The sequence below is a fragment of the Ranitomeya imitator genome, chromosome 5 (genome assembly GCF_032444005.1).
Source record: "Ranitomeya imitator isolate aRanImi1 chromosome 5, aRanImi1.pri, whole genome shotgun sequence".
NCBI lineage: Eukaryota > Metazoa > Chordata > Amphibia > Anura > Dendrobatidae > Ranitomeya > Ranitomeya imitator.
The window spans coordinates 538,851,234-538,877,255 of record NC_091286.1 but is presented as its reverse complement, the minus strand read 5'-3'; the positions used below and the strand labels follow the sequence as shown (position 1 = coordinate 538,877,255).

The window sequence follows — 26,022 nt, the reverse complement described above, 5'->3', positions numbered from 1 at the left end:
AGGACGACTCAGTCCCCCCTTGATGAATGGGTGGAGGGGGCGGAGGAACGTCTGGACGGACGTCAGAGCCCATTGGTGGTCGCCCTCTCCCCCTGCACCCCTACCTCTCCTACCACGGCCTCCCCGAGGCCCGGCCTCTCCGCCATTGGCTGCCTGCACCATCCATCCCAGGGATTGTGGCAGGAGGCTGACACCGCTCAGGACAAACAATGTTTTTAGGAGTAGCAACTTTTTTTTTTTCCAGCCCAAATTCTACAGGAGGGAAAAAAAAAATCTTGCAAAATCCCCGTTACTTCTTCATTTCTCCACATCTTATTCCTAGAACACCAAGCCTTCTTTATTTCCTCAATACACATCTCCACTAACACAACATTACAGGGAGGTGAAGTGTCTGCCCTTGTTTTATTATTTCTGTACCCATCACAACGCAGGTGGGTGACATTTTTTTTAAATTATTTTATGTAATTATTATTTTTGTTCTAATCTGTTATTCTAAATGTTTATTAACTCTTTGTGGGATGCTGTGTTTTACTTTCTCCATTCCAGGATATATTTTTTTATCTCTATATTTTTTTTTTCCTCCTGTTTCTAATAGCGCAGTATATATTTGGTGACATTGAAAATCTCCCTTCTTTATATAGTTCACAAATCGGTGACCCTGGGCACAGTTATTGAAATCCCCCTATAGCCAGCCAAGGACTGTAGGAAAAGCAGGCAGCCATTGGACTTACCTTCAGATGAGTGGGCAGGAGAGGAATACCAGTGCTCAGCCTTTGGTTTGCTCAGGAAAGTGCAAACATAGAACACTTGTTTTATGATATGTCCCCTCATATAACGAGCATATATTCTGATTGTGCCCCCTCCATACATTACACTGGGGTCTGGGGGGGCTTGTGCCCTATGAGCCTATGGGCTGCTGCCTGTCATGCAGGCATACATGTGCTATGATTGTACACCATCATTTGCCCCTTTATTTACCCTGCCATCATTGTCTCTGGTGCACAGTCATTAGCTAGAATTATTTTCTAGTGATGGAAGTTGAGCCATTTACCCTTTGTTATCCGCCTCAATGACTCTCACTCCTTGACAAAGAAAACTTTAGCGCATCTTTTCAATATGGGGGAGCTGAGTAAACTGCCCAAACCAGGTAGCAAAGCTATTGACATTGTAATGGGGTCCCTTTACATGTCCTTATCATAACAATGGGCTAGAACTCACATTTCCAGCTACAGAAACCCAATTTCTGACCATGTGAATATTCCAAATCACATTATAGCCATCTTATTTATTTAAAGGGAGAAAACTAAACTGCAAACCATCAATCTAGAGCTGGTGAGCTCCCCATACACATGATAGGGGAGATCAAGGGGGATCATAAGGTTTGTATGAAAAGCCATCATCAGAGGCTCTAATTATATTAATAACTATTACAGGCATATAATAGGTGCTACAACCTCGCATTATTGGGTTATTACAGTGTCGGATCCAGATAGATAGAAACGTGAAAACTTCCACCCCCCAAAAAAAGAAGTTGTAGTTGTGGAAGTTGTCAGGTGGGATTTGCTAGGCTCTCTGCAGGGAAGGAGCCTCAGCCACATGCCCCAACGTGACAATATCAGCCATTATTACATATCATCATTACACTTCCCTAACCTAGAAGCCCAGGGAAGCCAGAAATAAAGGCAGGAAGGAACAGACTCTCCAAGATCACAAGGAGCCATTCCTGCAACAGGTGGAGGTAAGCCAGGGGACTGGACTGCCGAACTACTACTCCCAGCCAGCAGCCCACTCCCATCCTCTCTGCTGCACATGGGGCACATCTTTCACACGGATTGTTTGTTCAGAAAATCTATTGTGCTGACCCCTAAATAGCAATCAGAAAGGATATCTTAGGTGAGAATAGGTTGGTGAGGAGATTACCATGCCAATAGGCCGTGGTAATGGGGAGAGACAGGCTTCCGCTGCTTTCTAAAGAGCCCTTCATTCTGGGCTTTAGTATTGCCCCGGGATGGAAAGTTAGGAGAGAGAAAATGAGGAATTTTATATCTAATTACCATGGCCAGAGTCCGCTCCCATTAATATATGTCAGGCATGCTCACTCGGTGCCCACAGCCTGGCATGTGCTAGCAGGGATTATACAATCTATGTATGTGCATTTATATGGGCACACCTAGGTATGCCTGCCTTGTTGGTTGTGGAAGATGATAGATAGATAGAAAGAAAGGGAGGAAGAAAGAAAAAAAAGAAAGGAAGGAAAGAAGAAATGAAGAAAGAAAAAAGAAAGGAAGAAAGAAAAAAGATAGATAGATTATAGATAGATATAGATAAAAAGATAGATAATAGATATAGATAGATATATAGATGATAGATAGATAGATAGATAGATAGATAAATAGATAGATAGATAGATAGATAGAAAGGGAGGAAGAAAGAAAAAAAAGAAAGGAAGGAAAGAAGAAATGAAGAAAGAAAAAAAGAAAGAAAGGAAGAAAGAAAAAAGATAGATAGATTATAGATAGATATAGATAAAAAGATAGATAATAGATATAGATAGATATATAGATGATAGATAGATAGATAGATAGATAGATAGATAGATAGATAGATAGATAGATAGATAGGGAGGAAGAAAGAAAAAAAGAAAGGAAGGAAAGAAGAAATGAAGAAAGAAAAAAAGAAAGAAAGGAAGAAAGAAAAAAGATAGATAGATTATAGATAGATAGATAGATATAGATAAAAAGATAGATAGATTATAGATAGATAGATATAGATAAAAAGATAGATAGATTATAGATAGATATATAGATGATAGATAGATAGATAGATAAAAAGATAGATAGATTATATATCGATAGATATAGATAAAAAGATAGATAGATAGATAGATGATAGCTATAGATAGACAGATGATAGATAGATAATAGATAGATAGATAGATAGATAAAGATATATTATACATATAGATAAAAAGATAGATAGATAGATATAGATAGATATAGATAGACAGATGATAGATAGATATAGATAGACATAGATAGACAGATGATAGATATAGATAGACATAGATAGACAGATGATAGATAGATATAGATAGACATAGATAGACAGATGATAGATAGATAATAGATAGATAGATATAGATAGACAGATGATAGATAGACAGATGATAGATAGATGGCTAATAGATAGATAGATAGATAGATAGATGCGTATGTATGGGATATGCTATCATAGTAGAGAGGTTTACATGGTAATTAGGCAGACGCTATAGACACATGTATTTGAGATGGGTCAATACCCCTACCCCACTTGTCTACCCTTCATTAGGAGTGCTGCTTGCCTTTTTATACTCTGTATATTGGACCTCAGATCCCAATATTCCATGGAGCCGCTGTTGTCATTTTTTCTAGACAGATAGACAGATTGATTGATTTCTAGATAATTAATAGATATATAGATAGATATGAGATAGATAGATTGATAGACAGATAATTGATGTGTTTGTCAGATTTAGTCCACGATTATTTTATTTCCGATATTGGTGGCGTCAGAATGTTCAAATTCGAAGAAGCTTTACTGTCAGGACCAAATAGACCAAATAAGCATGACTCTGCTCTAATATGAATTAATGCTAATGCAGGAGGCATTTGCTTTACAATGAAAATAGAATAAATAATGACAAAACATGGAAGTAAATATTTTACATGCAGCTACTTTTTTTAAAAACTGTTCCTTGTTAAATGCGAATGGGAAGAGAAATATTTTTTTATGTTTTTTTTATATAAATTATTATTACTTTTGGAAATGTAGTTAGATGCTTGTGGAAGGATTTATCCACTGAAGCCGCCAACTTCAGAAATATCAGGGAGCTTGACCTCTGACCTAAGACCGACACATAATATTAGGCTGATACATGTCTGACAATAACTCGGTGTATTTCCGTCATGACATGGTTAATCACACCGTCCTCCTACATGAGTGCATAGAGCTGCAGGGCACAAGGCTGGATCCTAAAGCTGCACATTTACATATGGACCGGTATTGTTTCTCCAAACATTGCAGCAAGTTTATCCAGGTGCTGTTATATGAGACAAGTCCAGAAAGTGGTGGCTGTGAAGGGGGCACTGTCCTCTGTTCATGCCCCCCTGAGGTGTTTAATGTTCCTGCAGTTCTGTGATGAAGATACATAAATATCATTATATATATATATACTGTACATTTATATGTATACTGATTTTCCTCTACATTTACTGACAGGAGCATACACAGCATCCAGCACATACCCAGGCTGATCTCAGTGCACAATGCTGTACATTAGGGCAGTAATATGTCTGCAGTATATTTACTACTATTTATTAATAGTCTGATGTAAATACCACATCCTTCTCCGTCTATTCCCACTTCTATAACATAGGAACGTGCAGGATAAATGTAGAACATCAGAACTAAAGGTTCACCAGTCATTTCTTATTGATTCATATGCTGTAAATGTTAATGTCCAGAGCACATTTTCCCTATATTTACCCATGAAGCATACTGCTAGCATTACAGCTGACTTTTTTTTTACTAGATCAGCACAAAATCCAAAGGAATGCAGCAGGAATCCCTAGCTGTATGCCTTCAATAAGTGGAAACATGACCGGTGCATTCACCATCATGCTCAGCAATCCTTGGGGGAGCCGGTCATGCTTCACATGGGGGTCCTACCAGCTACACTTGGCACAATCCATGAACATCCAGCAGTGGGAATGTGTCTGACTTGTTCTCCCCCATGTAAATATGTGCACAGTTCCATTCCAGGCAGGACTGCACCCCTGACCCTAAGGTCACGCCATGCCCTAAGATGGGGTCCAGCAGACCACGATGAAGGGAGATCTGTTCCATCATGAAGGATCCCAGTAAGTATAACATATCTCCTTGTTAAGGCTCCGGGGGAGTCATATAGTTTAGGCTTTGTCTCCACGTCCATAGGCTGAACAGCAGTCAGTGACAGAGCATCTGCCTAATCCGCACACCGGCCATTCATCTGGAGGGGCCAGAATCCATATCTGACGGCCCTCATTGACCCGGCTGACGGCTCTGTCACATTACTCCGGGACACATTCATCTGGAAGCCATTTACGGCCGATGGGATTGGAAAGAGCTCTGACATGGATTGGATCTTATTAAATTAGCGTCCTTTCATCTCGCTGATCGGGTTTCCGTGATGTGTCCCATCCTGACCAGGGCGACCAGGCTCTGACAATGTGGTGGCCACCAGGCTCTGACAATGTGGTGGCCACCAGGCTCTGACAATGTGGTGGCGACCAGGCTCTGACAATGTGGTGGCGACCAGGCTCTGACAATCACCAGGCTCTGACAATGTGGTGGCGACCAGGCTCTGACAATCACCAGGCTCTGACAATGTGGTGGCGACCATGCTCTGACAATCACCAGGCTCTGACAATCACCAGGCTCTGACAATGTGGTGGCGACCATGCTCTGACAATGTGGTGGCGACCAGGCTCTGACAATGTTGGAGCGACCAGGCTCTGACAATGTGGTGGCCTCTGACAATGTGGTGGCGACCATGCTCTGACAATGTGGTGGCGACCAGGCTCTGACAATGTGGTGGCGACCAGGCTCTGACAATGTGGTGGCGACCAGGCTCTGACAATCACCAGGCTCTGACAATGTGGTGGCCACCAGGCTCTGACAATGTGGTGGCCACCAGGCTCTGTGGTGGCGACCAGGCTCTGACAATCACCAGGCTCTGACAATGTGGTGGCGACCAGGCTCTGACAATGTTAGAGCGACCAGGCTCTGACAATGTGGTGGCGACCAGGCTCTGACAATCACCAGGCTCTGACAATGTGGTGGCGACCAGGCTCTGACAATGTGGTGGCGACCAGGCTCTGACAATGTGGTGGCCACCAGGCTCTGACAATGTGGTGGCCACCAGGCTCTGACAATGTGGTGGCCTCTGACAATGTGGTGGCGACCAGGCTCTGACAATGTGGTGGCGACCAGGCTCTGACAATGTGGTGGCGACCATGCTCTGACAATGTGGTGGCGACCAGGCTCTGACAATGTTGGAGCGACCAGGCTCTGACAATGTGGTGGCCTCTGACAATGTGGTGGCGACCAGGCTCTGACAATGTGGTGGCGACCAGGCTCTGACAATCACCAGGCTCTGACAATGTGGTGGCCACCAGGCTCTGACAATGTGGTGGCCACCAAGCTCTGTGGTGGCGACCAGGCTCTGACAATCACCAGGCTCTGACAATGTGGTGGCGACCAGGCTCTGACAATGTTGGAGCGACCAGGCTCTGACAATGTGGTGGCGACCAGGCTCTGACAATCACCAGGCTCTGACAATGTGGTGGCGACCAGGCTCTGACAATGTGGTGGCGACCAGGCTCTGACAATGTGGTGGCCACCAGGCTCTGACAATGTGGTGGCCACCAGGCTCTGACAATGTGGTGGCCTCTGACAATGTGGTGGCGACCAGGCTCTGACAATGTGGTGGCGACCAGGCTCTGACAATGTGGTGGCGACCAGGCTCTGACAATGTGGTGGCCACCAGGCTCTGACAATGTGGTGGCCACCAGGCTCTGACAATGTGGTGGCCACCAGGCTCTGACAATCACCAGGCTCTGACAATGTGGTGGCGACCAGGCTCTGACAATGTGGTGGCGACCAGGCTCTGACAATGTGGTGGTCACCAGGCTCTGACAATCACCAGGCTCTGACAATGTGGTGGCGACCATGCTCTCACAATGTGGTGGCGACCAGGCTCTGACAATGTGGTGGCCGCCAGGCTCTGACAATGTGGTGGCGACCAGGCTTTGACAATGTGGTGAGGACCAGGCTCTGACAATGGTGGCCACCAGGCTCTGACAATGTGGTGGCGACCAGGCTTTGACAATGTGGTGAGGACCAGGCTCTGACAATGTGGTGGCCACCAGGCTCTGACAATCACCAGGCTCTGACAATGTGGTGGCGACCATGCTCTGACAATGTGGTGGCCGCCAGGCTCTGACAATGTGGTGGCGACCAGGCTTTGACAATGTGGTGAGGACCAGGCTCTGACAATGTGGTGGCGACCAGGCTCTGACAATGTGGTGGCCACCACGTCCACACAAGGAGGGCCGAGTGCTGAGCGCGGACTGACGCCTTCTCTGACAGAGATACTTTAATCTGGGATCTGGGCTGTCACATATCGCCCACTTACTCCCTGTACAATCATTTTACTACTTAGGACGGAGGAGGATTCCTGGATTAGCAGCTACTGGTGACTATAGCGCAGAATTAGCCATCGTAAATTGATCATATTTTAGATTAGATTAGTATAATAATAGATGTAAAGAAGAATTTAGAATTTTAGGCTTCAATACATTACAGAGCACAGGACATGTTACAACCAGTGGATTATTGTATCCGTAAACTACAAATATTATATCTTATGGCTTTACCATACACCACTTTGTAAGAGATGTTGTGTAGATTTGTATGTATGTATGTGAGTTTGCATAGCTGATTTTATGTATGTGTGTTGCTGTGTCATGGTATGTGTATGCTTGCATTTGTGTGTGGGTGTATGTATTTTTGTAATGTATTGTGTGTATACTTGTATTTGTGTATGTCTCTTGTTGTGAATTGGTATGTGTGTGCTTGTAGTTGTGTTTGTTGCAATGTGAGTTGGTGTGTGCATGCTTGTATTTGTGTGGGTGTTGATCTGTGTTTGCTTGTATTTATGTGAATGTTGCTGTGTGCATGCTTGTATTTATGTGTATTGTGTCTGTTGGTGTGAATGCTTGTATTTGTGTTGCTGTATATTTGTGTATGTATGGTTGTATTTGTGTGTGTTGTGTGTATGGTTGTATTTGTGTGTTTTGTGTGTTTTGCTGTGTGTTGCTCTGTGTTTGCTTGTATTTGTGCGTGTTGCAGTGTGTTTTGCTGTGTGATTGTGTGTATATGGTTATATTTGTGTTGTGGTTGCTCTGTATTTGCTTGTATTTATGTGTGTTGCTATGTGTTGGTGTGTGTATGGTGTATTTGTGTGGTTGTTGCTCTGTGTTTGCTTGTATTTATGTGTTTTGCTGTGTGTTGGTGTGTGTATGGTTGTATTTGTGTGTGTTGTGTGTTTTGCTGTGTGTTGCTCTGTGTTTGCTTGTATTTGTGCATGTTGCATTGTGTGTGTTGCTGTGTGGTGGTGTGTGTATGGCTGTATTTGTGTGTGTTGTGTGTTTTGCTGTGTGTTGGTGTGTATATGGTTGTATTTGTGTGTGTTGTGTGTTTTGCTGTGTGTTGCTCTGTGTTTGCTTGTAATTGTGCATGTTGCATTGTGTGTGTTGGTGTGTGTATGGTTGTATTTGTGTGTGTTGTGTGTTTTGCTGTGTGTTGCTCTGTGTTTGCTTGTATTTGTGCGTGTTGCATTGTGTTTGTTGCTGTGTGGTGGTGTGTGTATGGTTGTATTTGTGTGTGTTGTGTGTTTTGCTGTGTGTTGCTCTGTGTTTGCTTGTATTTGTGCATGTTGCAGTGTGTTTGTTGCTGTGTGGTGGTGTGTGTAGGTGTATTTGTGTGTGTTGGTGTGTATATGGTTGTATTTGTGTGTGTTGTGTGTTTTGCTGTGTGTTGCTCTGTGGTTTGCTTGTATTTGTGCATGTTGCAGTGTGTGTGTGTTGCTGTGTGGTGGTGTGTGTAGGTGTATTTGTGTGTGTTTGTGTGTGTATGGTTGTATTTGTGTGTGTTGTGTGTTTTGCTGTGTGTTGCTCTGTGTGTGCTTGTATTTGTGCATGTTGCAGTGTGTGTGTTGCTGTGTGGTGGTGTGTGTAGGTGTATTTGTGTGTGTTGGTGCGTGTATGGTTGTACTGTGTGAATTGTTTAGACAGACTCACATGCTTAGAGCATCAGAGCCAATCGCTTTTGTGTATGTTGATGCTGGATCATATGCCCCGTGTAGTTGCATGGTATAAATGACGATTGTGTTTACATTTGTTTTTGGTGTTGGTGTAAATCAGATGCGTTCGATAAATGAATAGACAGACCCCCCAGATGAGGACACCAGTGGGGGCAGAAGCCTGCGGGGAGCGACACATGAAGTCAGGAGGCCGCACTTTAATGAGGTAAGGGTTCTGTCTGATCAGCCTACAACTGGCTTCCCAAAGTTTGCGAAACATTTTATTACCTTATTTCAAAGTTACTAATTGCTATAAAATGAAATCAAAATGCCACCAATAAAGATATAATGCTATTTCTCCATGGATCTATCTATTGTCATTTCAAAGAGTGCACAGCAATAAGGAGGATTTACCATGCTGTAAAATCAGTGATCTCTGGATCTTTCATGGCAGCAATCCAGGCCACTGACTATGCGACACATGGACTTTTGCAATAAAAATTATTTATTTGTATCAAATATAATGGGAAAGTGTGTTATTTAGTACATTCCACATGTAAGTGTTATTCTGGAAGTCGTGGCCTTTGTGGTTATAGATGCATCTGTATGTTCATATCGCTCTTTAATGCAATCTCTAGACAGCGAGTCTACCTGTATATAGCACGAATGATGCCTAGAGGTATACACCGTGCGGACCCTATATATGAGATAGGAAGCTGGAGCTGCCGACTGCAGTCATCAGTCCTGTAAGAGAAGTAACTGGAAACAGGAGACAATAGGCGTGGAGGTGTCAGCCCATACATATCACCGGTGTGGGGACATAGAGACTGACTTCTACCAAAAAAGGACCACTTAGAATTGGCCAATTGGCTGCAGCTATCAGACTTTCACCCAGGTCAAGTTACAAGAAACTAGAGTCTTATTACCAAATGTTTATATAGTCAGAGTCCTCCCCAAAAATGTGTGAAGGACACAAACTAGTTTTACTCTACAATAAGATCTGATCGATCTATCTATCTATCTATCTATCTATCTATCTATCTATCTATCTATCTATCTATCTATCATCTATCTATCTATCTATAATCTATCTATCTATCTATCTATCTATCTATAATCTATCTATCTATCTGTATTTTGCAGAATTTGAACACTATTTGAATTATTTCTCAATTAGTACTCTCAAAGTCAATCCATCGGCTGGATCGTAGACAACTACAAATAATCTCTCCAACATTCTCATACATGTGCAAAAAATTGTGTGTGTGCGTGTGTGTATATGAACTGTATTCTAATTGTGTTATTAATATGATCACTGCAGATTTCCTTACCCGCTCCACAGCATTTGTGTGCCTACATGTGTAGACATGTCCACCTATACATGTACATTAATATATGTATGTGACACATATATTACAATCACATATGTATATATGTACACACACACACACACACACACACACACACATACACACACACACACACACACACACACACACACACACACACACACACACACACACATATTTTATTTATTTATTTATTTATTTTTTTCTAATTGAGATACACATATTTGTATTCGCAGTAATACATTTCTGAGTTTCAGGTAAGTACACAGTCAGAATGTGAAAAGTGTTTTTCAGACAGTGAGAAATCTTTCCACAGCACTGAACTTTGCACACAACATCTTGCACACAACATCTCGACTCACTAGAAAAAAAAACTGTAACGCTTATTAGTTTACTAATAAATTATGAGGAGATCTGAAGAATGTGAGGAGTGGGAAATGCAAAAAATTTAATCTGTAAACATTGCAGATCTATTTGCATTAAGAGAAAATAAGAGTCAGCTCTCCAGCCAGATCCTGCATAGGAATAACAACCTGCAACAAACTCACTTCTGCTGCATCTTCTCTTGCTTCTCGCTCTACATATGGTGCATGCATGGGTATATATGTCTGCTGTGTGCATGTATGGGTATATATGGTATGTGTGCTGTGTGCATGCATGGGTATATATGATATGTGTGCTGTGTGCATGCATGGGTATATATGGTATGTGTGCTGTGTGCATGCATGGGTATATATGTCTGCTGTGTGCATGCATGGGTATATATGATATGTGTGCTGTGTGCATGCATGGGTATATATGGTATGTGTGCTGTGTGCATGCATGGGTAAATATGTGTGCTGTGTGCATGCATGGGTATATATGATATGTGTGCTGTGTGCATGCATGGGTAAATATGTGTGCTGTGTGCATGCATGGGTATATATGGTATGTGTGCATGCATGGGTATATATGATATGTGTGCTGTGTGCATGCATGGGTATATATGGTATGTGTGCTGTGTGCATGCATGGGTATATATGATATGTGTGCTGTGTGCATGCATGGGTATATATGGTATGTGTGCTGTGTGCATGCATGGGTATATATGATATGTGTGCTGTGTGCATGCATGGGTAAATATGTGTGCTGTGTGCATGCATGGGTATATATGATATGTGTGCTGTGTGCATGCATGGGTAAATATGTGTGCTGTGTGCATGCATGGGTATATATGGTATGTGTGCTGTGTGCATGCATGGGTATATATGATATGTGTGCTGTGTGCATGCATGGGTATATATGGTATGTGTGCTGTGTGCATGCATGGGTAAATATGTGTGCTGTGTGCATGCATGGGTATATATGATATGTGTGCTGTGTGCATGCATGGGTAAATATGTGTGCTGTGTGCATGCATGGGTATATATGGTATGTGTGCTGTGTGCATGCATGGGTATATATGGTATGTGTGCTGTGTGCATGCATGGGTATATATGATATGTGTGCTGTGTGCATGCATGGGTATATATGATATGTGTGCTGTGTGCATGCATGGGTATATATGGTATGTGTGCTGTGTGCATGCATGGGTATATATGATATGTGTGCTGTGTGCATGCATGGGTATATATGATATGTGTGCTGTGTGCATGCATGAGTATATATGGTATGTGTGCTGTGTGCATGCATGGGTATATATGATATGTGTGCTGTGTGCATGCATGGGTATATATGATATGTGTGCTGTGTGCATGCATGGGTATATATGATATGTGTGCTGTGTGCATGCATGGGTATATATGGTATGTGTGCTGTGTGCATGCATGGGTATATATGATATGTGTGCTGTGTGCATGCATGTTATATATGATATGTGCGCTGTGTGCATGCATGTTATATATGATATGTGTGCTGTGTGCATGCATGTTATATATGTGTGCTGTGTGCATGCATGGGTATATATGATAAGTGTGCATATATGTGAATATGTGTGCTGTGTGCATGCATGCTTATATACATGTGTGTGTGACTGTGCACATGTCACATGTAAAGTCACGTAAGTTTGCAGCCTGGTTATTGTAGTTCAGACAAAGATCTGCAAATTTCAAAAAACATACTGAGTCCTGCTTCCACCTCTAGCCAAATACTTAAAGTGCCCTTTATGCAATGGTGATATGTATACATATATATATATATATAATGCAATAAATTGTAAGACTATTTTCGTACTCAACAGATTACGTGCATAAAGGCATAATAAAAAATTTTATAACATGATATTTCCTTGCACCTTTTTACTTTTAAGCTGAAATAATGCTAAAAGAGAGAAACGCAAAAAAAACAAAAAAACACAAAAAGAAAAGCCAGCAGTGCCAGAAAGCACCAGGCAGCACAGTGTTGAGTCTGAAGGGGGAGCAGACTGCAACCTGGCGTGTGCGCAGGCGCACTGCGCGCTCTCCTACAAGCCTTTCAGCGCGAGCTGTCAGCGGTGACGTCAATCATCCCCGGACAGCCAATCAGAGCGCGGCGGTGATTGTTCGGCTCTCTGGGCAGTGTCTATGAATCTCTATTCAGCGCCTCCATGCTTCCTGCTGCTGCTTCTCAAGCACTGGGGATTCCACTTTAGACATAAAAGAAAAAAAAAACTTGGAAAAACTTTTGAGACAAAAAAAGTATTTTTTTTGTTGTTGTAATCCTGTCCCCCCACTGCCAGGTGATTGCGGCTATAGCTGCAATGAGTGTGGCTGCATTAGGGAACACAGTGATGGACCCTGCTTTTTCCAAACGGAATCCGACGCTGAGAATAGTAGACTTGGCAGGAGCCCACCACCATCATCATCATCACCACCACCACCCCCCTCAGACCATGCCAGGCTTCCCCGGGTACATGGGTCACCCCCACTCCATGGCTCACGTGCACCCTGGGGAGTTTGCTGCTGCGACTGATTCTCGCCTGGGGCCAAGTCCTGCATTCCGGCCGGAACACATGGGGCACCATCCAGCGGCCCTGAAGCTCAGCCCTGCCCATAGCCCTCACCACCATCACCAGCACCATCACATGGCAGCAGGCCCTGCTGAGGCTGCCCCCAGTCACACAGGAGCACTGTCCTTCTCAGCCCTCCCAGCTCAGGCTATCCCCGCAGGTAGGGACTTCTTACTAGGGAGAGATCTGACAGTCCAAGTGATGCCAGGTCTGAGCGATCAGCACTCCACAGCATCTTCTCACCATGGAATGTTTGTCTCAACAACAGGTAGCTACCCTGGGCAGCATGGCCACCACACGGATCCTGGAAGCCATCCCTACTTTTCTGGACCCCATCATGAGCAGCATTCCCATGCAACCCCAGGTGGCCACCAGCCTCTAAACGGACAGCTAAGATTGGGGCTACCTGGAGACATGTATGCCAGGTCTGATCATTTCACCCAACCAGTGTCTAGGACGGATCTTTTCTCCTCTCCAGCTCTACACAGTGGCTACAGCAGTGGCATGAACCTGAACATGAACTTAGCTCCTCACCACGGTCCTGGAGCCTTCTTCCGCTACATGAGGCAAGCCATCAAGCAGGAGCTCATCTGCAAGTGGATAGAGGAGGACCAGCTGCCCAAAAAACTTTGCTCCAAAACTTACAGCACCATGCACGAGCTGGTCACACATGTCACCGTGGAGCACGTCGGGGGTCCCGAGCAGTCCCACCACATCTGCTTCTGGGAAGAATGCGCCCGAGAAGGCAAGCCCTTCAAAGCCAAGTACAAGCTGGTCAACCACATCAGGGTCCACACGGGCGAGAAACCCTTCCCCTGCCCCTTCCCAGGCTGTGGGAAAGTCTTCGCCAGATCCGAGAACCTGAAGATCCACAAGAGAACTCACACAGGTCAGTGCACAATTTGTTATTAGCAGCTCTTTATAATTGTATTATTATTATAATTATTATTATCATATAGAGAAGTCACGTGTTGTATATATACTTAGTACATATTGCCTTTGACCATTAGACAGCATTGAAAGAAATTGATTACAATCCCCAGAGATATTTTATGGCCACTTCCATCTTGTGATCTGATTGATTTAAAGCTCTGGGGATTAGAAATGAATCAAGCTACTAAAATAAAGGAGGTAAATAGATTTCTGCACGTGGTTGTAAACTTTCATTCTACCTAATTAATATTTATGAAAAACACCAAACAATTCATACAGGCTCCACAAATGGGATTTTATGGTCAGGAAAGGAAAACTAGTTAAGTGTGGATTACCGTGTGCTAAATATATTCATTTGTCAAGTTATCTGACATCTTATTTTATTTATCAGTCTGTAAGGAGAAAAAAAAATCTGTTTTTGCACTTTTAAATAACACATGATGCTAGATAGAAAAATAGATAGATAAAAGAATAGAGTCAAAAGCCCATTGGATTACTGGTTGGGTTATGGGAGTTGGTATTGGATGCTGTTCCAATTTTTTCCGTATTGGATAAAAGAATAGATATATTTTTTTCCTCTTTGTAGACATATATATTCATTCACATATCTATTTTCTATGTCGAATAGAAATTAATTGTAATGCTCAAGCTGATATATAGCATTATGTGTTCTTTATATATTATTTGTATTAAATAATCATGTACAGCATTACATATGATGAGACAATGATGCATATAGACTGATGTATTTTACTGATTCTATCTTGATTTTATGCATTTCACCAACACTATTATAACAAATACACAGCCTCTCTGCCTCCAGCATGTCTCATTCCTTTGCTTTCTAGCAGTGTCTGGTTGCTTTGCCTTCTATTCCATTCATTAAAAAAAGACAAATTCTCAAATTATCAGTCTTACTGGTAGTTGTGAACAGGTGCTACCCTACCATGCATCTCGAAGAACATGTTGCCTTTGATGATAGACTGTCTTTCAAGTAAACAAACTTTCCCTTTTTATTTGGAATCTCCTATTCTACAAGCTTGTAGTGGAAAACAATCCTCAGATTCCAAAATCGACATTAAAGTCGAAAAGCATAGAGGACAAATAAAACTTATTTTATATATCTGGAGGTTGTAATAGATAGAAAGGTAAGGCTCCATTTAGAATAATTGGGAACTTTAATATTAAATTTTGGAATGGGCTTTATAATAAGAGACAATGTCCCCTGTATTCATAACCATGTGTGGAGACTAGAGAAAATGTTATCAGTATAATACCTAAATGTACATTTAATCAATTATCTATCTATTATTTATCTATCTATCTATTATCTGTCTATCTATTATCTGTCTATCTATTATCTATCTATCTATCTTTCTATCTATCTATCTATCTACCTACCTATCTATATATTATCCATATATCTATTATCTATCTATCTATCTATCTATCTATCTATCTATCTATCTATCTATCTACCTACCTATCTATATATTATCTATATATCTATTATCTATCTATCTACCTATCTATTATCTATCTATCAATCTATCTATCTATCTATCTATATATTATCTATCTATTATCTATCTATCTATCTATCTATCTATCTATCACCTATCTATTTGTCTAATATATGTCTCTCACACATTCATACACATTCCCTATGCATATAAGCACAGTGTATTTTCCAGTGCTGCAATAAAAGATACATAGGAATTAAGAATATATATGAAGATTCATATTTCTCCTATTGTACAGTTGAAGCCCTGCAGCACAGACATTAATGAATGGCTACATTTACTGTTACCGAGAGATATTAATACACACTGCACAATCCCACACTTAATATGGACGATTTCCCATGAGATTCCCAAGCTAGGGCTCGGATATAATAATATAATGTGCTTGACTGGTATTTAAGGTATTTAAGGACAACAGATGGAAAGCAGTTTAGTTCTTAGCAGTTCATACAGTGGGTTTAAACCTTGTGGTAAGTTATGGGAAGAAGTCAACAAAAAAGTAGTTTCAGAAATTGTGCAGGTTCCAAAGGAAAATTGCAAACAATAGCGCTGACTGAGAGTATATATATATATATATATATATATATATATATATATATATATATATATATATATATATATATATATATATATATATATTAGAAATGGGAAGTCACAGTCACAATCCCTGCTTGTTTATAGAGTATTCTGCAAAATATAGTAATATATGTAGTTTATGTAAAGTTTCATATGCATGTGGTTTGATGAGTTATTATTGTGTTTAATATATATCATATTTCATGAAAAAAATGGGGAGACATGTTGAATCATGTGCAGTTAGGATTTTTCTTTCTCCTGCTTTCATGCAACTTTTTGGGATAGATATTATTATTGTATTTTTCGCTATTATGTTTCAATATTTAATGTACAATTCTAGATAGGCACAAATGAGCACTAGAGGGATATTTTAAGAAAAGTATATGCATATACCTTTATTATATATATATATATATATATATATATATATATATATATATATATATATTCCTATTAACTAGTAAGCGTGCACTTGTTAATTGCGAGGGTTGTTGGTAATAGTTACTGCTACATTATTATCATTTAGGATTACAATGATGTTATTTATTACATATAAACAGTAGGATAGTATGTTATACATAAATATGATTCATATATACATACATTATATCTTTAGACAATATAATGACTTGTATTATTTCCTTCAAGGCTTTTGTTTAATTATTTTTTTTCTTGCTCTGCGTTTTTCTTCCAGGAGAAAAACCCTTTAAGTGTGAGTTTGAAGGCTGTGACAGACGATTTGCCAATAGTAGTGACAGAAAGAAGCATTCGCATGTCCACACCAGCGACAAACCCTATAACTGCAAAGTGAGGGGCTGTGACAAGTCCTACACCCATCCCAGCTCCCTGAGAAAACACATGAAAGTGCACTGCAAATCTCCACCTCCAAGCTCAGGCTATGAGTCCTCCATACCTTCTCTGGTGTCCCCATCCTCGGATTCTGGACAGGACCCTGCAGCTGCCTCCTCTCATTCTGAGCCAATATCATCTTCACAAGCCAACCTGAGCGAATGGTATGTGTGCCAGAGCTCAGGAGCAAGTGGCATCCCCACCCCACCCAGCCACACTCCTTCACCTGAGCACAGGAAGGCCTCCTACAACAACTGTGAAGCTAGGCCCAACTACTGACTGCTCCCGACCCAGAGCAACTCTCTTATTTTAGAGAGAGACTGCTAAAGAGAAAGAGCTGGCCTGCCAAGGGCAACCCAGAACCAATGAAAGAGAAAGCTTATTTGATATGATCACAATTAAAACCATTGTGTATAGTGTGTGATTGAGTATGAGGTCAACATTGGACCAACACCATTGAATCCCTCCATCTGTCTATGCTGTAGACCAGTGTTCCCCAAGTCCGGTCCTCAAGAGCCACCAACAGGTCATGTTTTCAGGACTTCCTTAGTGATGGAATTATTGCCTGTGCAGGTGATGCAATTATCACCTGTGCAATACCAAGGAAATACTAAAAACATGACCTGTTGGTGGCTCTTGAGGACCGGACTTGGGGAACACTGCTGTAGACCTACAAGCTTCACCTTGTCCAATCTTCTATTCACCTTTCAGGAAAGCCCATCACCAAGGAACCAAAGTGTTTTGTCAAGGATTTGTACACAACCGAATTCTAGAAGTATTTCCAAAATGTGCCCTCAAAATGTGATGCTTAACTCTTTGTCAACTGCAGTGCTAGTGCTTTTTTTTTATAAAGTGTTTGTTATTTTAAGTTATTTTATTTTATTTTTTTTCTACTGGTTTGTATAAAATTCCAATAAAATATTTTAATAGGTGTCATGTTCAGCCGGGTGTACATATATGTATAAAAGGATTCTACAGAGTATGCTGGTATGTATATATTTTCTTTTATGTAAAGGGGCCAAGAATGGTCACACTTTGGGAATGTGTAATTATTTTTTATTAAATTTGCCATTCTGTTTTTGAAGAGCCATGAGGTGTTTCTCAGTGTTCTTAAAATAATGTTATTGTACAGACAGGACAATGAAACATGTTTGTGAAGTGTCTTTTGATCCTGACTTACAGGAGCTTATATCATGTTCTGTTTAATAAACTGTTTTTGTACCATGGACTGGAGCATGTATCTGATTTCTGGGGCTTCATTGTTCATAGTTGAAGTATATATATATATATATATATATATATATATATATATATATATATATATATATATATATATATATATATATATATATATATATATGAATGAGGAATAACTACAACCTGGGATTGCACTTTGACTTTCTTCTGGGAATGTCCACTGTTCTTCATGAGGTTTGGGATACAATGTAGCTGGGGTCCACTTTATCACCAGAAGTGTTGGATTGTTATAAAGCAGTATTATAATGAGTCATTGATCAGTAAGTGCTATTAGGAGAAATGGAATCTCAGGATTTAGCTCTCTCAGGTCATCCTGACTTGACCATTCCTCTTCTCAAGATGGTGACTGTGAGTTCTCCATGGCTAGAAAATGTATGCAGAGCATCTGCAGAACACTTTGCATATGAGAGATAAGATCTGCTTCCCATTCTTGTCTTTGGGTGTGAATTTCTCAAACTGTTGGCTTCTATAGACTAATCACCTTTAATTTTTCATTTCCTTGTTACAGATGTCTGCCCTGTTGCTCTCAAGGTAATCTAGACAGTCACAGCTGAAAGCTTGAATATTATGCTTTAGACATCAAAGCCTCCCTCCACAAAGAAGTCTTCTTCTCAACGGTGAATCTTCATGGTAAGTTAGGATTTCTATGGCAATAGGCAAGTCATACTTAATTCTTGAAAGGCTAAGTCTGGAGCCTGTGCTCCCTTTTCAGGGAGGACATAATATTTACGTCTAAAGAAGTCTTTCTCTTGTGTGTAACACGTAGATATTTTTTTTTTTTTTGTTTGACTCCGACTAAATCATTTAATTTCCAGTAAACAAAAAAACACGCGAAAGGGGGCACTTGTTCCAGATCATAATAAAAATGGATAATAATGCCGGAGAAGAAAAGGGGCCTCCTGAATTGAGGCGTCAGGAAACTTTTGTTTCTGCTTTTCTTCAGTGATCAGAGAATTCATTTTGATTTGATGGCCAAGTTTCAAAAGGCAAGGAAATGGTTTTTAAGGAGAAGAATGGAAGAAAGGACTAATCAAGTTCGGGTTGTTCAAAGAGTCTGGTTTTGGGGTTGAAAGTGTGAGTTTTATGGTGCATCAGCATGCCACGTTAGGGTCTCTATGGTAATGAGCCCAGCAATAGCAGGCTGCCTTCAAAGGAGGCACACTCCATTGGAGACACACTCTATTAAGATACATTTGGACTGACCTTTGGTTTCTCCTTCTTTATGCTTAATACAGCAGATTTTATTTTTAATATATAATGTAATTATCAGCCATTTGTGATATATGTGATTTTTTGTATATATATATATATATATATATATATATATATATATATATATATATACTTTAAATGTATATACATACACATAAATACAGCAGCACTCCCTAAATGGGTGCAAATCTCCCTCAAGGAGATTGTGAAAGCTTCCTATCAAATATACAAAAATATAAAAAAGGAGGCACCACATCCCAAATAGGAGGAACTAAGGATTTCTACTTTATTATTTAGAATGTGCTATCTCCTTTTTTGGCTGTATATATATATATATATATATATATATATATATATATATATATATATATATATATATATATACATCTTTCTATATATATGAATATATATATAAACATATATATACACGCACAGATATATATATATATATATATATATGCCTATACACACACACACACACATATATATATATATATATATGTATGCATGTGTCTACCATAAATATATTGCTTATATAGAATTCTAGTGTATTATTGTTATTGATAATAATGATATTTGTTGCATACTATATAAAGCAATATAAAGGAGCACATGCGACAATTCTGATTGTTGGGGATTGACCTCAGCCATTTGCACACACACACTTATGCCTATGTCCATTCCTCAGCCAGGTCTATGTACATACACTGGCTGATAGATCTGGGTTCTTTTAACCCCCTCATTGCTAGGGTTGGCTCAGTGGTCTCTGGCAGAAGATGGGATAAAGGCTACGCGCAAGTAATTGTCTTGTTGTTTATTTTATCCAAGTACCTCTATGAATAGGAGAAAAATAAACACGACGAAAAAAAAAATCCAAACAGTTCAGTCCCTTTAGTGCTAGTTGATGGGGCTGAATAAAAAGGATGGGCCGAGTTGTATTGAGCTGGCAGATCTTTGAAGTGGGGGTTATTATCTGGGACATACTTCCTTGTTGTCCTAACAACGTTGATGAAACGTTCAATGTTCTTTGTCAGCGATTTGTGAAGTCCGAGCAGCCAGTTAGCCGAGAAGCCATCAGCACCCTGCAAAATAGATGATCTCAATGGGGACATGGCTGGAAAACAACGAGGATTGTGATGTCAGATTGTGCGCGGATTTCTGTCCTGGGTGATCTGTGCAGATCTGATGGAATATTTATGAAATATTTTCAGGGGCATTAACACAATATATTACAGGTTTTACCGACAAATATCACATCCACTGCTGTCCCTACCACTTATTACTACTGGTAGAGGGGTCTGTGATACATATTCTGCTTCTTTTACTATTAGCAGCACCAGAAGCATGAACATTTTCATTACAACTAATAATGCTGCAATTGTTTTTTGTAACTACTAAGACCACGTTCACACTATCAGTATTTGGTCAGTATTTTACATCAGTATTTGTAAGCCAAAACCAGGAGTGGGCGATAAATGCAGAAGTGGTGACATGTTCCTATTATACTTTTCCTCTGATTTTTCCTCTCCTGATTTTAGTTACAAATACTGATGGAAAATACGGACCAAATACTGAACGTAGGAGTGGAATAACAATACTAGGTCTGTGTCCCCCCCCCCCCCACACACAATTTAGTCCTATGCTTTAAACGTTGTCATCATAGCTTCCCTTCGATGATATAATCACATGCCATGTGCTATTTGTACATATGATCGGCAAGTATAATAATACCAGAACATGGAAACCGCAGCGTTCAGACCGCATGGCGCACCTTTAGCTAGGAGTAACTGGAGCATTTTCTTCACCAGACTGCCATGTTCTGCCTGCACCAGTGTGTGAAGGTGTACAGTGAAGCTCCTAGTTACAGAACAGGTGTAGACTGTGCTGATAACGTGCAGGTGTAATCCCTGTGCCCCTCTCCTGCCCGGGGACGCTGGCTGCCCCTCTCCCAGGCTGCCCCTGCTCAGTCATCTGTCCGCAGGGAGCTGGGCTGTGATTACAAACTTACTTAGCACGGTCCATGGAAAGGGTTAAGGTCACCAGGAACTATTTAACCGACGAGATTAGTAGCTCCAGCAGAAGCAGCAGCGCTTTCTGCGGTCCCTGAGGGATTGTTTGTTTTCCCCTGTGCAGAATAGAAATAAGCAGCAAATAGCGTCCAGGACGGTCCCCGACGCCGGCCACATCTCCGGAGGCTGCTCGGCCCACGGTGCACCTGCGGCGGTGCGCCTGATGGGGGCGCTGTGGCTATAGCTGTGTATAAGGCGAGCCTGCTGCACTGGATTGTAGAGGCGGCGGCGGTTCCTGCAGATCACGGTCGGCATCAGCTAATCCACATTGCGAACAAGGATCACAGCTCTGTGGCCGCATTTCCAAGAATCATATATGTAGAACGGGCTTCTAGAATAAACCTATCATATTAATTACCTTACCCAAAATGTGCGCTTTGCAGACAGACATGGGCAAATGCTGGGTACTTATATATTTGCGGTGTAATACATGGCTTCGCTTTTTTGCAGGGTAAACACCGTATACATATTTTTTGTAGAATAAATACCGCATACATTCTTTTCGCAGAGTAAATACTGAATACATACTCTTGCAGAGTAAAGATCCTTTGTGCAGGGTAAAATATATATATAGATAGATAGATAGATATAGATAGATATATATACACACATTTCTATATATTTATTTATACATGCATGCAGCTTACAAAGTTTGTATACATATTCTTCCAGGGCAATATATATATATAGCATGGTATATACTGTATTTATTCTTTTGGAAGGGTAAATAGTATATATATACATATATTTTTTTTTTTCTGCATGGTATATACTGTATATAATAATAATGTTATACTGTATATATATACATATATTTTTGTCATGGTATATACTGTATATACATTTTTGGAAAGGTAAACACTGTATATATATATATATATATTTGTTTTGCAGGGTATATACTGTATACATATTTCAGGAAGGGAAAATACTGCGTATATATATAAATATATATAGTCAGGGTATATACTGTATAAATAATTTTGGAAGGGTAAGTACTGTATATATATATATATTTTTTTTTTCTTTTTTGACAGGGTATATACTGTATACATATTTTTGGAAGGGTAAATCCTGTGTATATATATATATATATATATATATATATATATATATATATATATATATATATATATATATATATATATATAGCAGGGTATATACTGTATGCATATTTTTGGAAGGGTAAGTACTGTATATATATAGTCAGGGTATATACTGTATGCATATTTTTGGAAGGGTAAATACTGTATATATATATATATATATATATATGGCAGGGTATATACTGTATGCATATTTTTTGAAGGGTAAATACTGTATATATATATATATATATATATATATGGCAGGGTATATACTGTATGCATATTTTTTGAAGGGTAAATACTGTATATATATATATATATATATATATGGCAGGGTATATACTGTATGCATATTTTTTGAAGGGTAAATACTGTATATATATATATATATATATATATATATATATATATATAGCAGGGTATATACTGTATGCATATTTTTGTAAGGGTAAGTACTGTATATATAGTCAGGGTATATACTTTATGCATATTTTTAGAAGGGTAAGTACTGTATATATATATATATATATATATAGTTAGGGTTTATACTGTATGCATATTTTTGGAAGGGTAAGTACTGTATACATATATATATATATATATATATATATATAGTCAGGGTATATACTGTATGCATATTTTTGGAAGGGTAAGCACTGTATATATATAGTCAGGGTATATACTGTATGCATATTTTTGGAAGGGTAAATACTGTATACATATATATATATATATATATATATATATAGTTAGGGTTTATACTGTATGCATATTTTTGGAAGGGTAAGTACTGTATATATATATATATATATATATATATATATAGTCAGGGTATATACTGTATGCATATTTTTGGAAGGGTAAGTACTGTATACATATATATATATATATATAGTTAGGGTTTATACTGTATGCATATTTTTGGAAGGGTAAGTACTGTATATATATATATATATATATATATATATATAGTTAGGGTTTATACTGTATGCATATTTTTGGAAGGGTAAATACTGTATACATATATATATATATATATATATATATATAGTTAGGGTTTATACTGTATGCATATTTTTGGAAGGGTAAGTACTGTATATATATATATATATATATATATATATATATATATAGTTAGGGTTTATACTGTATGCATATTTTTGGAAGGGTAAATACTGTATACATATATATATATATATATATATATATAGTTAGGGTTTATACTGTATGCATATTTTTGGAAGGGTAAGTACTGTATATATATATATATATATATATATATATATAGTTAGGGTTTATACTGTATGCATATTTTTGGAAGGGTAAATACTGTATACATATATATATATATATATATATAGTTAGGGTTTATACTGTATGCATATTTTTGGAAGGGTAAGTACTGTATATATATATATATATATATATATATAGTTAGGGTTTATACTGTATGCATATTTTTGGAAGGGTAAGTACTGTATATATATATATATATATATAGTCAGGGTATATACTGTATGCATATTTTTGGAAGGGTAAGTACTGTATACATATATATATATATATATATATAGTTAGGGTTTATACTGTATGCATATTTTTGGAAGGGTAAGTACTGTATATATATATATATATATATAGTTAGGGTTTATACTGTATGCATATTTTTGGAAGGGTAAGTACTGTATATATATATATATATATATAGTTAGGGTTTATACTGTATGCATATTTTTGGAAGGGTAAGTACTGTGTATATATATATATATGTATATATATATATATATATATATACAGTACTTACCCATCCAAAAATATGCATACAGTATAAACCCTAACTATATATATATATATATATATATATATATATAGTCAGATGATACTGCAGTCTTGCTGCTTTTGCTCAGCACCTATCGCAGCCAGCTTCATAGCTTCCTGGGGCAGTTCTTCTGTCAGACATGTTTGGGGGCAGGTGAAGTGTCCACAGCACGGAGCCCCCCACTCCCACAGGCAGCCGCAGTGACCAGACCCCCGTGTGACTTCGTGGTTAATGCTAATCTTCTACATGACCCTCTGGTGTACAGTGAGACCTGCACACAGCCTCCAATGTCCATAGCCCACATCCACCACTGCACAGGACATCATTTTTTATGTTTGGTAATTGATATGATTATTACTCACACACTGGGGGTCAAGATTGACAGTTCCCTTGGATAAATGGATAGATTTGCATTGATTGCTGATTCTGTAACACTGCAGACCTCTTTGGCGTTACTTCCTATGCTTGATTTGTTTAATTATTCGTTGTCTCAGCATCTATCACTGAGTACAGGACTTGAGACTGATGATCACACAATATGCGGGTGTGAAATATTAGGGCATGCAGCTTGGAGAGAGCCTTGTGCTTCATCAGGGCACTGACACATGGTGGCTGTTTATCTCTCTTTCCTTATATCTTTATGTATATATTTATCATCCTAAACCTTTCCAGACATTTACATACGAGCTAGGTACATCCAGTGCACACATTTTATGGAAAAGTAAACGAATTGGTGTAATTGCATCCAAAAATGGCAGTATGGGGTGCCAGGATTTGCCACTGCAAATTCAGAACATTAAAATAAAGTGTTCTTTGGTCAGTTAGGCCTGGCCAATGGATGATTCTAACTACTATTTTCTATAACATTTAGAATCAATGAAAAAAACAGGAGGTTATAAATTATTTCTGCCTGAAAACAGGTTTCTCCCTGCACTGAACAGAGAAATACTGCATGAGGCATTATTCTGTATTGCTTTGGCCTCACTTCCACCAATCCAGCCATCCAGCTTTTTTTTTGCCTCTGGCATAGCAGTTAAATGTTGGAGGGCAACTCAAGTGAGGACAGATGCCACGGTTTGCCATGGGATCATTCACATTCTGTTGAATTAGTTGCTGTCATGGATTAGAGATGATCACATTTTCTTAAATTCAAATTCAGTTTGATGATTTTTTTGTCCAAAAACTTGATTTGTAGTGAATCCATTCACAGTGGCTTGCATTACTTCAAAGCCTCTGAATAATTTGAAAAGATCTATGTAGCACTCTGAGAAATCCTAGAAATATATCCAGCCCCTTTAAAGGTCTTTAACACAAACACTGCCTTAATAAGATTAAAGTAATGTTTTTAAAAATTAGAAAAGTTTCATAAATGATACCTTTAAGTTGAATGTTTTAGACCTCTCTTTTCCTAACTCTTTTGCTGAGCTGTGATGTCCTCATTATCCTAAATTAGCCTAAAATGGGGAATGGGGACAAACTCAAGCTTACTTCATGGAAGCTG

The 26,022-nt window shown here is 39.2% G+C and overlaps 1 protein-coding gene and 1 long non-coding RNA gene across 2 annotated transcripts in view; both read left to right on the top strand.

The window, feature by feature from the left end:
- Positions 1 to 447: 447 nt before the first annotated feature.
- Positions 448 to 26,022, top strand: part of LOC138638363 (uncharacterized) — a 39,142-nt gene continuing 13,567 nt past the window's right edge. The window contains exons 1-4 of the long non-coding RNA XR_011312491.1: positions 448 to 1,738; positions 4,790 to 4,898; positions 9,003 to 9,107; positions 18,842 to 18,963. This is a non-coding gene — a long non-coding RNA (uncharacterized lncRNA). The remainder of the gene's footprint in view (positions 1,739 to 4,789; positions 4,899 to 9,002; positions 9,108 to 18,841; positions 18,964 to 26,022) is intronic.
- LOC138638362 (zinc finger protein ZIC 4-like) lies at positions 12,824 to 18,302 on the top strand. Its single transcript, XM_069727595.1, has 2 exons — positions 12,824 to 14,084; positions 16,922 to 18,302. Exons 1-2 carry the CDS (start codon positions 12,947 to 12,949, stop codon positions 17,353 to 17,355), a joined length of 1,572 nt encoding a protein of 523 aa, XP_069583696.1. The 5' UTR covers positions 12,824 to 12,946; the 3' UTR covers positions 17,356 to 18,302.